Here is a 17,499-nt window from a genome sequence, read left to right as displayed (position 1 = left end):
TCTGATTTTACTTATGTTTTGCATGAGAAATTACCTCTTATGTACTAAAATAAGAGTCCATTACCCAAGAGGGAAAATTACTTCTGTTTTAACCTCAGATAAAAAGTTTCATATCTTCTATGCTTCTTCTGTATCTGTGAATATTTATATTGGTGACTGGTCAAAACTTCAGTGGCTATCTATCTTCCCTACTGCCTTCAGTGCATCCAATGTGAACCTAAAACAAAGCTCTTACATCCCATCAGAACTATTTTGACTGTATGGAGAATAGCATTTTTTTTTTTTTTAAAGAGATATATAAAGTTTAGGATTTGGCACATGGTCTGCCATTAGCATAGTTTCCCTTGCAAGCGTGTAGCATTCGTAATTAGAAAATATTATATGGACCATTGGACCTATTAATTGTCCCATTGCCCTAGTTAATTTTTTAAAAAATTAATCTCCTATAACAGATAATTTATGTTTTACAGCTTAAAAAATAAACGTTGCTGTTTTGAATTTCTGTGCTGTTTCCTGCTTCACAGCAAGCCAAGTGACTTGAAAAATTAAAATCTATGTGTTTGCAATTTTATAGGATTCATAAAGGATTTCATTCATGGACTGTCTTGGTAGCCTGTCATGCGTGATAGGTTTAGTATTAGTAAAAATGCCTTTTTGCATGAGTATCTGGGACTGAATGATCTGTGTATGCAAATGGAAGTCTAGAATTTGCCCATCTCTCCTTCTCCCCTTTTAAAAGTGGTGAGACTTCTCTTGGGAATAGTCGTGGGCAGTTTCCACCATATTCTTGGACAGAAAGGACATGAAAGGGTTAATGCTGTGACCTGAACTGTTGCCTTTGGGGTGAAGCTGAATAGTTAAACACAGCAGTTCAACTCTTTAGTAAGAACTTACTTCTCATCAGTCTTAGTGATCAAAAAGAATCCTAGTGAGGAGAGTTATTCTGTCTTTAATTAATAATCAGTCACCGTGATAGTCTCCTGTACGTGTGACATGTCACTTTTCTTCAAGTATTACCTTTTTTTCAAATTTTTTTAATTTATTTATTTATTTATTTATTTATTTATTTATTTATTTATTTATTTATTTTCTTTAATGTTTATTCTTTTTTGAGATAGTGCGAGCAAAGTAGGGGAAGAGAGAGACAGGGAGAGAGAGAATCCCAAGCAGGCTCTGCGCTGTCAGCACATAGCCCAACTTAGGACTTGATCTTCCAAACCATGAGATCACTGCCTGAGCTGAAACCAAGAGTTGGATGGATGCTTAACCGACTGAGCCACCTAGGTGCCCCGCAATTATGTACATTTTAAACTGATTTTTTTACACTAAGTCTGTAAAGAAAATGTTAGTCCATTCAAATATATCATTATGGGGAAAAAGGTGTGACTTTCTTGTACCCATGTGATAAAGGAGAAATCTTACCTATGCTGTCTCCTCTTGCTCTGGTTTTTTGAAGGTGCCGTATAAAAACTTGTCTCTAATTTCAGATTTCAGTAGTCCACGACAAAGGAGAAACATGACAGGATTTAATAGGCTCTGTCTCCTGTGATGCAGGACTGAGGCTTAACTGATTATCTTTCAATCTGTAGCATTTGTATGTGCCATTCTCCAGTTCATTAGCAATACAGGAGGGCTCAGGGTTTAGTGAACTGTGTATAAGCAGAAGCTGTCCATAATCCAAGTGCATGTTTAAAGACCATATGAGATAGTAAGCTTTGTGTAGTAAGGACTCTAAATGTAAATTAGAATCCTGCCTGTCATTTATGAAGGAAAACTTCAGTACAAGCATCTTACTTGTGCAGACAATTGTTTTACTGGTTACTTTTTGTTTGAAGCCCACAAGCTGATGGTGGTGCTTTGAGAAGTACTTTCATTAATATTATTCTATGTTGTTGTAATGGACTTTTATTCATACCTGTGTAAAAACAACTATGCTATAGTTACTACTTATTAAAGTACACTTCATTGGGCTCTTACCTTTTATGTCTGTGAAGTGTGAAATTTCCAGTTGTTTTGTTAAAAAAGTCTTTTTGTGTACAGTGATTTTTTTGATGGCCTATAGTGTGACGTGGTTTTTTATTGTTTATTCATTTTTGCACTTGGTGGTTTAAGACCCAGAATAATGGATTCATTATCTCAGATTTCTGTTTTTTGATTGTCATACTTACAGAATATATGTGTGAGGAGATTGTTTATTTGGTATGTGAGCACAGTATTTTAAGAGAATGAAACTGAGAAGTATCAAGTATAGTGGATGAAATTAGTTGCCTTTTGAAATAAACTGAGATTGCTTGCTCTAAGTGTGTGGGAATTTGAAAAGACCCCAAATGTAGCACAATGACTTGTCACTTTGTTGTAAATCAGAGAGCCAAAACACAATACAGTTCTTGTAGAGAAAGACTGTTGTCAGAGGAAGGTTACAAGTTATTGAACCTAGGCCTAAAGGGAAATCTGAGAGTACAAATTTATCGATATTTACCAGTGCTAATCCAAAAAGAAAGAGTGACTGAACCTGTTAGTGATAAGTAACAGTGATTAGAGAAATGTTTGCTGTGGTTCATTTCTTTTCTTGATCACTAGCTTTCTTTTCCTGCTATGCCATCAAAACATCTTTCCCCATGGTCATTAATGACCTTGTCTCCAAACTGGTGCTTTTGTCCCTCATTTATGTGCCCTTCATGCAGCATCTGAGCTTCCTCCTCCCTCTTTCTTCCACTCTGTTTCCTTCCAGATCTTTCTCTATACATTCAGTGCAATTTTAAAAGCTGGTATTGTACCATGTTCGCCATTTTATATCTAGTTGAACACATTGCATTTTCACGGTTCACTTTAATGGCCATTACATGGACATACCATAATCTTAAAAACTATGAAGTCTTATAAAAGAAATGCTCATTTTAGGACACTTTTCTGGGGGGCTCCTGGGTGGCCCAGTCAGTTGGGTGTCCAGCTTCGGCTCAGGTCATGATCTCACAGTTTGTGGGTTCAAGCCCTGTGTCGGGCTCTGTGCTGACAGCTCAGAGCCTGGAGCCTGCTTCGGATTCTGTGTGTGTCTCTCTCTTTGCCCCTCTCCCACTTGTGCTCTGTCTCTCAAAAATAAATAAATATTAATTTTTTTTTAAAGAAAACTTTTTTTTATGTTGGCATATTACTTTTTTTTTAATTTATTTTTAAAAATTTATTTATTTTAAATTCAAGTTAGTTAACATGCAGTGTTTATGGGTTTCAGGAATAGAGCCCAATGATTCATCACTTCCATATACCACCCAGTGCTCATCCCAACAAGTGCCCTCCTTAATGCCAATCACCCATTTAGCCCATCCCCCCCACCCACCTCCCCTCAATTTGTTCTCTGTATTTAAGTTTCGTATGGTTTGCCTCCCTTTCCGTTTTTATCTTGATTTTCCTTCCCTTCCCCTATGTTCATCTGTTATGTTTCTTAAATTCCACATATGAATGAAATCATATAATATTTACCTTTCTCTGACTGACTGACTTTGCATAGCATAATACACTCCAGTTCGATCCATGTTGTTGCAAATGGCAAAATTTCATTCTTTTTTTTAATGTTTTTTTTTTAATTTATTTTTGAGAGAGAGAGAGGCAGCGCATTAGTGAGGGAGGAGCAGAGAGAGAGGGAGAGACAGAATCTGAAGCATATTTCAGGTTCTGAGCCATCAGCCCAGACAGAGCCTGATGTGGGGCTTGAACTCATGAACCATGAGATCATGACCTGAGCCGAAGTCAGACACTTAACTGACTGAGCCACTCTGGCACCCCAAGATTTCATTCTTTTTGATCACCGAGTAGTATTCCATTGTATATATATTCCACATCTTCTTTATCCATTTATCAGTCAATGAACATTTGGGCTCTTTCCATAATTTGGCTATTGATAGCGCTGCTGTAAACATTGGGGTGCATGTGCCCGTTCAAATCAGCATTTTGTATCCTTTGGATAAATACCTACTAGTGCAATTGCTGGGCCCTAGGATAGTTCTATTTTTAATTTTTTGAGGAACCCCCATACTGTTTTCTAGAGCTGCTGCACCAGTTTGCTTTCCCACCAGCAGTGCAAGAGGGTTCCCCTTTCTCCACACCCTTGCCAACATCTGTTTCCTGAGTTATTTTAGCCATTCTGATAGGTGTGAGGTGGTATCTCATTGTGGTTTTAATTTGTATTTCTCTGATGATGAGTGATGTTGAGCATCTTTACATGTGTTTGTTAGTCATCTGAATGTCTTCTTTGGAAAAATGTCTGTTCGTGTCATCTGCCCATTTCTTCACTGGATTATTTGTTTTTTGAGTGTTGAATTTGATAAGTTCTTTATAGATTTTGGATACTAACCCTTTATCTGATATGTCATTAGCAAATATCTTCTTCCATTCCGTCGGTTGCCTTTTAGTTTTGTTGATTGTTTCCTCCCAGAATAGCTAGGGCAGTCAAATTGCCCTGCATCATAACTCTCCTGTGTTTTTTCTTTGGCGCACAGCTGGGATTCAAAACCCAAAGTCTTAAAGGACCTGGCATCACTCAGACTCACTCCCTTCCTCCTCCAGAGCAGAGCCTCTCTGCTGAAGAAAGGCCCTTGGCTGGCACCTGCAAGGTCTTTTGTCCTTAGGGAGGCAGTAAACCCCCTTCCAAAAGTACTCCAGGAAGGGGACTGTTCCCTCCTAGTGTATCCCAAAGATCACTACACGACACTATGCACTCAAGTACCTCGTCCCTTCTCTCCAGGAGCATGCTCCACAGTTCTGCTCCAAAGAGAGTTGTGCACTTCCACAACCTTAGAGTTTGAGCTCCATAAGCTGTTTGCAAAAAAGAACTGAGACCTCAGTACTTCTCGTTCCCCTGTCCATGGTCCAGGGAGGTTTTCTTCTTGTGCTGTCTCAATGCTGCACTATCTCAGCACCTCTCTGTTCTGTCTCTTCATGGAAAGGTTCCCTTTTCTTCCACAGCTAAGCTGTTTTTCTCTCTGCTGATTCACATCCATGTACCTCGTACTTGCCAAGCTGTCTCCCTACAGCTGTGAAGGTCCTTCTGCCACTCTGCAGATCAATTTCCGGGGTGTTCCAAGTACTCTGACTTCAAAGCAGCTGTGTTTGAAAGACAAGGAAAGCCCAGGGTCCCCTCTACTTCTCTGCCATCTTAACTCTATCATTTTAGAAAACTTTTTACCATAATACAATATATTAAAATTATTTTGAAACCATGTGTAAGGAAATGGAATAGTAGACAAAAGTTGTACAGTTTTACCAATTTACTTATAATTAAAAAATGAATGATGGGCAGTATTGAATATTGGGATAAACAAGGAAAAACACAACCTTAGTTAAGTCATTGGAACCTTTTTGTTTTCTTATCTATGAAATAACAGATTTCTACAGGTCTCTGAATTCCCTTCCAGTGTAATATTCAGTGACTTATGAATTAGCACATGCTGAGAAGTCTGCATCAACTTATTCCCTAAACCACAGTCGGTTCTCTTGATGGCTGTGATTACTATATAATGTACATACATATTAAAATTAATTTTAAAAGTGCCCTGTCCACTACTTTATTCATTTGTTTGTCATGTGGCACGGTTTTCTTTCTAGTGGATCTGAATGCTTGTCCTGTGTATTTATCTAATTTCTGTATTTGTTGACATAGAATACAGAGACTATAATAAGTATGGTAAATTATTTTTATTTGCATTTGAAAACATCCTACCCTTGGTGATTAATGATTATAAAGCTATATTAAAAATGTGAATATGAATACAGAAGAATACAGAGTTGTGAAAAAATTAATGTGTAAGTAACAATATATCCAATTAAAAATACTCCCTAGAATGGTATGATGTCAAATTGAAATTTCACATGTTTTTTTCCATTGAATTCAACAGCTTGTGATACTTGATTCTTATGCTTTGTATGAATTCTGAGTCATTTATTTTAGTATAAAAGTTGTGTATTATTAAGGAAGTTGAAAAAATTCATCCCCTGGTGCATCCATTTAGTTAAATATCAAGTCACACATTCTATTTACTTAAACCCATCTGCACTTATTTTACCAGGAACATATTTGGTTTGCGGCCTGTGGATTATGCAGACGGTGAAAATATGAAGTCACTATTGCTGCTACCAGAGCAGAATGAATCATCATCAACTCGCCATTGCTCAGTAGTAAGTATGGATTAGGCTTTGGGAAATTTAGGTCTTTTATTGAAATTGATTATGAAAGGAACATAATACATCAATTTCCAGTTAGCAAGTTGCTTTCAATCACCAAAAAATTATTGAACATTTTCTTTGTATTAGCTACTGTGAGTTCAAAGACTATTATAATCAGAATAAATCCATCAACAAATATTTATTGACTCCCATATATATTTTAGGGAGCATTCATACTGCAATCAGTGTGACAGATAGAACTCTTATTCTCAAGGAACTCACATTCTAATAGAGATGTCTGTAAGACAGATGTCTCTTACAGAGACACTCTGTAAATATGTAAGCTAATGTAAATGAAATAATTTCGGAACTTAAACTGTGTGGTTTGAAGATTTTGTAGAGTATAATTGAGTGGAGCTTGAGGGCTCCAGAAAAGGCACTGCATTAGCTGTCATTGGAGGGCCTTTAGAGAACTGATGTTTGATTTGAAACCTGAATGAGGAGGAGGAGGTATCCAGGTGAACATCTGGAGGACAGGTGTTCCAAGCAAGTGTATAGGGTCCCTTAGTGGATGAGTGTGGCATATTTGAAGGTTAGAGAGAAGGTCCTACTTGACGGTGACTAGTCAGTGTCTAAGAGTACTGGAAACCGCTGAAAGGATTTAAAGCAAGGGAATGAAATGATTTGGTTTATGTTTTAGGAAGTTCACTCTGGCTGCTTTGTAATAAAGAGACTGAGGTGGGGCAAGAGTGGAGGCAGGGAGATCACTGAGGACTGTTTCATTGTGACAGGATGAGCTATCATGACCTCCTGGATTAAGGTAATAGTGGAAATTACGAGAAGTATGAAGTTGAGTGTTTATTTTTGAGTTAATGGTACCATACTTTCTGATGGATTATGTGTGAAGTGTGGATAAAGAGTAGAATTAATATGACTAGCAAAGGAGTAGTTGATGGTGGGGCCGTTTCCTTCTGTGGGGGAAGGAAATCAATAATTCTCTTGACCAATTTTATGTCTCTAAGGCAGCAAATGGAGATCTTGAACAGGCACGTGAGTCTGTAGTTCAGGAAAGCTACAAGCTAGAGAAAGTGAAAAGAATGCTTATTCCATAGGAATTTACAGTTTAATGGTGAATATAGATATAAAAAAGTTCATTACATACTGTAATAAATTTATAATAGAAGCCATAAAAATGTACAGGAGATCCACAGAGAAGGAAGAAGCTGATTCCAGAAGGGATCAGAAGAGCTTCACAGAGAAGGTAACAAGAAAGCTTGTAAACTTTTAAAGGTAAAAGTTTTAGCAAGGTATCTAATAGAATGCTGTGGGCTGCAGATAACAAAACATTTACTCAAATGCCTAACGGCAGTATATTCTTTTTTTTTTTTTTTTTTTCAACGTTTATTTTATTTTTGGGACAGAGAGAGACAGAGCATGAACGGGGGAGGGGCAGAGAGAGAGGGAGACACAGAATCGGAAACAGGCTCCAGGCTCTGAGCCATCAGCCCAGAGCCAGACGCGGGGCTCGAACTCACTGACCGTGAGATCGTGACCTGGCTGAAGTCGGACGCTTAACCGACTGCTCCACCCAGGCGCCCCGGCAGTATATTCTTTTATATAAAGGTAATCCCAATTTAGAATAGCTTTCTTTGGTGAGTTCAGCAATTAAATGGCTGCGCTAGAGACCCAAATTCTTTGTCTTTCTGCTTTGCCATCCTCAGCTTGGTGGCTTTGTCCTCACCAATCTCCCTCCAGTGGTTATAGGGTGATAGCCACAACTGCACATGTGACTGTGTCCACCATTAAAAGAAGGACTAAAACCCTTCCTAGAATCTTCCACTGGACTTCCCCTTATGTCTTACTGGTCAGAACTGGTCACGCAGTTCGTGTTGACATACTTCATGGTTGAAGGCAGGGAAGGTTCTTGAAGAGTGGATATCTGGAAAAATGGGATTCTGTTAGCGTGGAGGAAGTGAGCATTGCCGCACTGCAGTCAGGTATACAAAGTGGGGATGGCAGTCCAAATCTGAGGAAACAGACTCATAGACAAGGAAGCATAAAGAATCTTTGAAATCTGAGAAACTAGTTAGTGTGAGAGGAGCACAAGGTATATTATCAGAGAAGAACCAGAGGTCAAGAGTGGAGTTGAGATCAGAATGTAAAAGGCTTTGGCTCCCCCCAGGAGGAGTTTAGACATTACTACGCAACAGGGCAGTCTTGTGCATTTTCAGTGTATTGGGACCGCAGAGGACAGCCGAGAGTGGGCCAAGACCAAAACCTGGTTAGGAGGCTGTATGATAAACAGAACTCTGATGGGAAATGGTGGTGTGATGTGGGCAGGGAGAGAAGAAGAGGGTTTTTCAAGAGAGGGGTGTGGTGGGTGCACTCAGCTGCTCAGATAGGGGAAGAAGAGAGAAAGGGATGAGTTCAGGTCAAAGATGTGGTCATAGCTGCTGTCGCAGGCTGGTTACCTTTGTGCTCTGACAACTGTTTATCTCTTGCCTTCTCCTGGACATCAGCCCTGCAAGTGTGCACCAAGGTGGTTTTCATAATGAACTGCAAAAGAAAGTAGAAATCTTTCTACTTTACTAGTAGAAATTTACTAGTTTACAAAGAAGAAAGCTGAAACCTAGTATGATTTGCTCATGGTTACCGAGCCATTAAAAAAAAACAGAAGAAAGAAAGTAGGGTTTTTTTGAATGGATCAGTGAGAACTTGAATTTCTTAAATCTTAGGTCAGTACTCATTCAGTTCCACCATACTTAACAGTGTAAATTGGCATGTATTTATTCATTTGGACTTGAACTCTACTGGCAGAACATAGCATAACTGAGTTGTCATTTGCCAATGTTCCTTTATGAAAAGCTGGAGAAGAATTACATCAAATGTGTCAAAAACAAAGATACCTTTATGGTGGTCTTGGAGTGTGAACATGGCGATGTCCTCAGAGAAGAGGAAGTTGTTTGCCCCCCTCTCAGTTCTACCCAGTTACTGCTGTGTTTTTATAAAGTGTAAGAAGCCTGTACCTTCTGCACGTCTCATGGACATGGCCTCACAGTATCATTATTACTTCATGGTAGATTTCTGGTGAAGGAAAAGATAATGGTTATATGGTAAGTCCTAAGGTGAAAGGGTTGTGTCCTTCTGGAATCTGTCTTCCCTCAGCTGCTGCCAGACCCCCTTTCACTCATCATTTTTCCGCCACGTTGCACCGCCTCACTGTTTCTAGAATCCACCAACATGCTCCCATTTCAAGTCCTCAGCACCAGCTGTTTTCTCTCACAGGGACAATTGTAGGGAACTGGACATAGATGTGGCACTCTGCATCACTCCCTTTAAATCCCACTCGGGTGTCGTCCTATCCGAGAGGGTTCTGTACTACTGTTTCTCAAGTAGCAGCCTCCCAGGGCTTCGTATCCTCCCAACCCTGCTTTATTTTCCCTCACCACTGATCATTTGACAAAATACATTTTTATTTTATTGGGTTTCCACCCTCCCTTCCAGTTAGACTATAACCTGCATGAGGTCAAGGACTTGCCTCTTTTGTTAATGTAGCAACCCCAGTACTGAGAACAGTGTCTGGCAAATAGTAGGTGCTCAATAAATGTATGTTAAATGCATCAGAGAGTACTGGAGGGCCCTCCCTGATACATGCTTGCTCCTAAAACCAGGACAAGTGCTTAGTAGCTGAGTCTGAATTCCTTCAGATTCATGATTTCCAAGTCCTGGGAGCTGCTTCAGGAAGAGCATCATGTGGAAGGAATTGGGTGATAAGTGTGTGGGGTTTGAGTGTCTTTACTTCCAATCTAGAATTTCTGTTTCATGGTTGTTGGAAGGCATTGTTTGAAATCTGAGAAGCTATCTCTAGTGACTTAAAAGGCTGTTGCTGTGTTCATTTTGTTACTTCTCTGCCCATGATCCTTTTGAGTAGCATTTTTATCCTTTTTCTTTTATAATTTCAAACCCTATTTTTTTATAAACATTAATTAAGAATTTAAGAAAAATTTTCATAAGAGTTTAATGCCATGTACATAGCAACTAATATCTATAAAATCAGGGTATTGAACCCTTGGATGTGTTCTGAACATCTTTTGAACCTCATGGTGAATAACCTCTGCTTATTCAAACCACGTGCCTCCTCACCCGCACCTCCTGCCCCCAACAGATGTGTGGCTTTGGTGGCTGTTTGCTTTATGTTGTTGTTGTTGCTGTTAATAGTATTCCTTAACTATGAGAAATTAGTGTCGGTTTCTATTTTTTGTTCAGACTTACAAACGATGATAGGAAAATGCTTGACCCACTTTGGTGTTCTTCTTGGGCTGATGGAGATAGTATCATATGCTATATATATATATAGAATTGATATCTTTTCACTCTTGTATTTTGTACAGAGAACTCACTTTGCTGAAGTGGAGTTACATAAACTGGAAAGTAATGTGTTCCATTTGGAGCTATTTTTATGGCACATATTTGTATAACTGACAATTATTGAATCACTGTTTTTTACTATTATTTAGTAATTGAATGATCCATCAAGTGCACTGCACTATTTTCATCTTAGGGAATGTTTACAGTGTTTAGGTTAGACATGGTTAAAGCACCTTATAACTTAGTGAATAGGAAAGATAACATATACAGAAATGTGATGTCAATATGTGTGTGATGTGTATAGCATGTCCAGTCAGACCTTTGCAACTTGAACCTCAGATGAATAATTCAGGAAACAACATTTTTTTGAGAAAGAGAGAGAGCGAGCATGTGTATGCGAGTCAGGGAGAAGCAGAGCAAGAGGGAGAGAGACTCTTAAGCAGCCTACATGCTCAGCAATGTGGGACTCAGTCTCATGAATATGAGATCATGACCTGAGCAGAAATCAAGAGTGAGACGTTTAACCAACTGAGCCACCCAGGTGCACTTAGGAAACGGAACTTTTTTTTTTTCCTTTAATTTAAAAAAAAAAAAATTTTTTTTTCAACGTTTATTTATTTTTTTTGGGACAGAGAGAGACAGAGCATGAATGGGGGAGGGGCAGAGAGAGAGGGAGACACAGAATCAGAAACAGGCTCCAGGCTCTGAGCCATCAGCCCAGAGCCCGAAGCGGGGCTCGAACTCACGGACCGCGAGATCGTGACCTGGCTGAAGTCGGACGCTTAACCAACTGCGCCACCCAGGCGCCCCTTTTTTCCTTTAATTTTTAAAAAAATGCTTATTTATTTTGAGAGAGAGGACAGAGTGCGAGTCGGGGTGGGGGGGGGGGGCAGAGTGAGAGGGAGACACAGAGTCCGAAGCAGGCTCTAGGTTCCAAGCTGTCAGCACAGATCCCAACGTGGGGCTCGAACCCACAGACCATGAGATCATGAACTGAGCTGAAGTTGGATGCCCAACTGACTGAGCCACCCAGGCGCCCCAGGAAACTGGACATCAACTTTCAGTTTTCAAATAGTTTTCAAGTTTCAATACTCAAGTGCTGAATATCGCCATTAGAAAAACCTTTCACGGAATTTTTTTTAAAATGTTGTGTATGTACTTACCTAATACATGGCAGAATTTCATTGAATATATTTTGAGCGAATGAATGATTGGAATCGATCTGTTTATAGATGTAGCTAACAACTTAGTGTTATATGGTAGGGCATCAGACTATGAATTATCACTACATTGATATGTGAATATTTAAACACTTTCTCTAATCTAGTTGCTGAACTGCACTGGTGATCAGACCTTACTGTTTCACTTTGTTCTTCAGAGCTTTTGAGAACCCCAAAATCCCATGCATACAAAGTCACACACGTCGGAGGGCCTTCTGTCTTGTATTTGAAAATTACAGTACTGTGTTTGGCTTTTTATTCTTTAACACAATAGTGCTGATTTACTTTTTGTTTTCTTCTTTGCCGGGACATTGCTTGTCTTTTATCAGGTAGCTTTTGGCTGACTCTCATTCCAATTCCATTTGTTAAATTCTCTTGGCTGCTCTTGAAGGCATTAGCTCATTGTTTCTTTGAATCTTTCACTTAATGCTAACCATTGGTGTTTTCTCTTTATACTTGTTGTTTTTGTCTCCTGGAAGTTCTACTTCTTTCTGTACAACTGAAAATATTGGTCTTTGTTAGAGCAATTCTTTTTCATAGCTGCATTGAGTTATTACTGTTGGTGGATCTGGTCTAACTTCTGTATTTTCTTGTCTGTTTTAATTGTCTTGGTTTTGATAGGTAACTGTTTTGATGTTAAGAATTTGTTTTCTTGGGACACCTGGGTGGCTCAGTCGGTTGAGCATCCAACTTTGGCTCAGGTCATGATCTTGTGGTCTGTGAGTTTGAGCCCCGTGGCGGGCTCTGTGCTGACAGCTCGGAGCCTGGAGCCTGCTTCGGATTGTGTCCCCCGCTCTGTCTGCCCCTCCCCCACTCATCCTCTGTCTCTCTCTCTCTCTCGCTCTCTCAGAAATAAACATTAAAAAAAATTAAAAAAAAAAGAATTTGTTTTCTGTTTTTGAGCTCAGTGTTGTTAGACGCTTTAGTGTTCTTTGATTTATTTTTAATTTTTTTTTTAACAATTATTATTGAGAGACAGGGAGACACAGAGCATGAGGAGGCGAGGGGCCGAGAGATGGAGAGACACAGACTCTGAAGCAGACTCCAGGCTCTGAGCTGTCAATACAGAGCCTGACGTGGGGCTCGAACTCACAAACAGCGAGATCATGACCTGAGCCCAAGTCGGACGCTTAACTGACTGAACCACCCAGGCGCCTCTAGTGTTCTTTGATTTTTTTACATAATCTCAGTTTAAAATGAAAAGACCAGAGGTGCCTTGGGTGGCTTAGTCGGTTAAGCCCCTGACTTTTGGTTTCAGCCCAGGTCATGATCTCATGGTTTGTGAGTTTGTGCCTCGCATCAGGCTTCATGCTTGCAGTGCAGAGCCTGCTTTGGATTCTCTGTCCCCCTCTCTCTGCCCCTCCCCTGCTTGCACACACTCTCAAAATTAAAAAAAAGAAAAAGACCAAACCAAGTTTAACTTTAGTAGAATAAGTTAGTGGAGCGGAGATAGGGAATTAATAATTTTAAGTGGGTGTTTTGGGTTACTTAAGAAAAGAAGGTGGAACTCCTCACTGGCTTAGTCGGTAGAATATGCAACTCTTGATCTCAGGGTCATGAGTTCGAGCCTCACGTTGGGTGTAGAGATTATAAATAATTTTTTTTAAGAAAGGCTTACTGGTGACAGAATGAAGTTATAAAATTCTAGAGAGATCCAGTTTAGAATCAAGGAAACAAGATGCCCTGCGTTTACATTACTATTTAGCATTTTATTCTGGGGTGAGGTGGGGAGGAAGGACTATAAATTAACTATTCAAATGCATTGAGCATTAGGTTCTGAGCCACAATTCGATGGAAATTATGGGGAATTACTAGATAGAGGAAGATAAATATCGGGATTCAAGCTTCTATCAAGTGAAAGTTAATAGGTTTCTTTAGTTTTTAAATGATTTTAACACTGTGGTATCTCCCCTTTCATTAATAGACAAACACTGGTCAGCGTAGGGATGGACCTCTCGTGCTTATAGGCAGTGGGCTTTCTTCAGAACAGCAAAAAATGCTCAGTGAGCTTGCAGTGATTCTTAAGGCTAAAAAATGTGCTGAATTCGACAGTACAGGTGAGGATTTTTATATACTTATTTATTTTTGTCTGAAAAAAATTTTAAATAGGCAATCCTATTTTATTTGTAGAATTGCCCTCATCAATTATATGTTTTAATCATTGGGGAATGGCAGTATACTTTGAATCTTATAATCTAAAATGTTTTTACAGACCTAATTTAGTCAGGAAATGTAAAGTTTAAAGCTTTGCACATATTTTAGGACAGAACAGTGTGTCAGAAGGGCAAACTTATGTGTTTGCTAATGACAAATAAATTGTGTGCAATGTAATACTTTAATTCTTTAGTTACAATTTGAAAATAAAAGAAAAATATATGTTAATGTGGCTTTAAGATACATGGTTTATGATCTGGTTTTTCATGCTGTTGGCCAGGATGGAGAGTGATACTTAGTTTAAAAAGTCTTATATCTAAGTATACAAATGGTTGCTTTTGAAGAAAATTCAGATTATGAAGCACAGACTAGTTATAATCATTGAAGAATTTTTTTGGTATATATTTGTTTCTGTTACTTCTTGTTTTGTATTCTAGTAACTCATGTCATTGTTCCTGGAGATACAGTTCAAAGTACCCTAAAATGTATGCTTGGGATTCTCAATGGATGTTGGATCTTAAAATTTGAATGTAAGTATTAGATTTGGGAGAACTACAAAATGAATTGAGTAGATTAATTTCATTTAAAAAAAAATTCTTTTTTTAATGTTTGTTTATTTTTGAGAGAGACAGAGACAGAATGTGAGTGGGTTAGGGGCAGAGAGAGAGGGAGACACAGAAGCAGAAGCAGGCTCCAGGCTCTGAGCTGTCAGCACAGAGCCCGATGTGGGGCTTGAACTCACGAGCTGTGAGATCATGACCTGAGCTGAAGTCGGATGCTCAACTGACTGAGCCATCCGGGCACCCCAATTAATTTCATTTTTTATGGTGTACTACTGCCAATAATTATTTAAGGAACTTAACGCTAATTTTTCTTACCTCTGGTTAGTCGCTGCAGTTTGAAAAAGCTTCCTATGTTGGTGGTATGGTTTAGATGTTCTTGATGAATGTCCACAGAATTTTTTAGTCTTTTTTAAAGTCTTCTTTTTCACAATAGGAACTATTTTAATAAAGAGTAAATGGGTTTTAAGCTTCCAGCAATCCAACAATATATGTAACTTAAACACATTTTATTTATTTTATTTTATTTTTTTTAATTTTTTTAATTTTTTTATTTTTTTTTTAACGTTTATTTATTTTTGAGACAGAGAGAGACAGAGCATGAACGGGGGAGGGGCAGAGAGAGAGGGAGACACAGAATCGGAAACAGGCTCCAGGCTCTGAGCCATCAGCCCAGAGCCCGATGCGGGGCTCGAACTCAAGGACCGCGAGATCGTGACCTGGCTGAAGTCAGACGCTTAACTGACTGCGCCACCCAGGCGCCCCAAACACATTTTAAATATACTACCATGACATGAAATAATTTGTTGCTTTTGCCTTATGATTTCTAAAAACTGTGTATGCGTTCTTAGTGATCCAGTATATTCTAGGAAGCTGTTAGGAGTTAGACTGCCTTGTACTCCCTGATTTGGGGCGATTGCACCAGCCATTATCCAAACTCTTACCTGCTTCTGGTTGGTCCAGCACCACCACCTGCAGAGCTGCCTTCTACCTCCCCTGCTCTCACTTGTTTGCTTTTCCTGACCTTGGATTCACTTAGGACTTCAGACAAAAAGAAAGCTCATATGGAGTTACTTCCTATTCTTCAGTAGCTAAAGTATCTACTTTTGATACGATGGCTGAAGTAGGACAATGTGTATACCTTTTCTGTTAACTAATTTTTTAGAAAAGAGTAATGGCTGTAAAGAGGTTGCCCAGGGAGTCTTGTGATGATGCAGCTGAGCGTCTGGACCCCAGTGTGGGTACATCACACAGGGCTACACATGTGATTAAATTGTATAGATCTGCACACACTCATGTGCACGCATGTAGCTGAGTGCGTGTATAACTATGAAATCAGAATAAGCCCTATAGGTTGTATCAGTGTCAGATTCTTCTGTAGTGTGTGGGGTGTTAACATTGGACACTGGAGGAAGGGCGCATGGACATCTCTGCATCCTCCTATGAATCTGTAATTATTTCAGGTTAAAAAGTTAAAAAAATATTTTAAATGAAACTTTCTTTGTAAGAAGCGAATGATGGATTAGAATTAGCTTTAAGAAACTTTATGTTATGGCTTTGTGCTTTGAAGGTTTTATGATAGAAATGCTTGATTTACCAAGATCTTAATTGTGTTACTAATTTAATCTCAGTTTGAAATTAATTTGGTTTGTAGAACAGTTTCCCTTTAGCAGTTGGTATTCATGTCCTTTTTAAAGGCAGCCGCCACTTTCCTTGCGATGCCCGTGTCCACCCAGGGGTCAGACCCAGCTGAGGCTACGACTAGCACTGCCACTCATCTGTTCTTGTCCCTAACTGTTACTAGTCTCTCCTTTAGTCTCTCCTGGTCATGGCCAATTTAAGAAGTATAATAAGCAATTGGACTGGGTTATTGCGTACATAGAAAAAAAATTTCTGCTTTACTCTTATTTTTGAACCTCTTTTTACCTTTCAAATCTGTGGCAAGTTTTATTGGGCTTCAGTCATTTTAAAACATTGATTTAAAATGGTTCCATGATGGTAGATGCTGTTTTACTGAACCTGCTGCAGAAACTATGCCAGTGGTTATCAGAAGGAGTGGGTTTTCATAATAATAAGGTCTTAACAATGAAGAAGTCGTGTGAAATTTTGAATGTTAAGGCATTGCCGGTTAAGTCTAGTTCTTGTGAATATATTCAACTTGCATCTGGTTAAATATATAGGCTTCGTGATTGGTTTCCATAAAATCTGCCTTTAAGAAATGGAAGTTTTGTCAGTTTAATGGCTTAGCCATGTCATTTTTATAGAACCACCATGGACTCAAACTGACTCAATAGTGTGCTATTTGGTGATTCTCAGTCGTGAATAACACTCCAGTGTCAGTGCTTCTGTAGGATAAGGGATGCATGGGATCTCTTATTGAAGTTCATATGCTTGTACTTTCTAACACAGAATCCAAAGAGAAATAGGGTCAGATTTTAAGACAGTTACTGTGAATAGTCACTGGGTGTATCAACAGAAGGCAAGAAACTGCAAATACCTTCTCTTCTAGTCTTTATTTCTCACTACATTGATCTTAGTGTCAGATGCGTCAGTTTGATTTTTAAAAATGTTCAAATCTATTCAAAACTGTCTGAAAACATCCACATTGAGGAAAGATGAGGTGGACCAAAGCTTTCAAAATTAATTGTAAAGATTTATGACTTATTAAAACTAGGTCTTGTGTTTGAAGATATCCATTAGCTTGCTGGTAGACAAAATCTTTATTGGCTTAACTATACAGAAATGTCACTATTATCTTTTTATGGGATTTTCCATAAACCAAGAAGATTCAAGTGGGATTTTTTTGTTTTTTTTTTTTTTTTGAGGGGAAGTGGCACAAGGGCGGGAGGGAGGAAAGAGAAAGAGAAAGAAAAAAGGAAGCAGGGCTCACCTGAAGTAGGGCTCATGTACACCTGAAGCAGGCCTCAAGCTTATCCAAAACAGGGCTTGAGCTCTCCCAATGTGAGACTCGAACTCATGAACCATGAGATCATGACCTGAGCCGAAGTCAGATGCTTAACAACTGAACTACCCAAGAGTCG

At 39.0% G+C, this 17,499-nt stretch overlaps 1 protein-coding gene across 5 annotated transcripts in view; it reads left to right on the top strand.

Annotated features, from left to right (window-relative positions):
• Nucleotides 1-17,499, top strand: part of BARD1 (BRCA1 associated RING domain 1) — an 84,178-nt gene that overhangs the window by 55,833 nt on the left and 10,846 nt on the right. For all 5 annotated transcript variants that reach the window (XM_006935532.5, XM_023259666.2, XM_019838636.3 and 2 more), the window contains 3 exons: nucleotides 6,060-6,168; nucleotides 13,669-13,801; nucleotides 14,336-14,428. In XM_006935532.5, coding sequence (XP_006935594.3) covers nucleotides 6,060-6,168; nucleotides 13,669-13,801; nucleotides 14,336-14,428 — 335 coding nt within the window. The remainder of the gene's footprint in view (nucleotides 1-6,059; nucleotides 6,169-13,668; nucleotides 13,802-14,335; nucleotides 14,429-17,499) is intronic.

The sequence above is a fragment of the Felis catus genome, chromosome C1, assembly GCF_018350175.1.
Source record: "Felis catus isolate Fca126 chromosome C1, F.catus_Fca126_mat1.0, whole genome shotgun sequence".
Classification (NCBI taxonomy): domain Eukaryota; kingdom Metazoa; phylum Chordata; class Mammalia; order Carnivora; family Felidae; genus Felis; species Felis catus.
The sequence above is the reverse complement of the archived record's forward strand: the minus strand, read 5'-3'. Positions and strand labels throughout refer to the sequence as shown.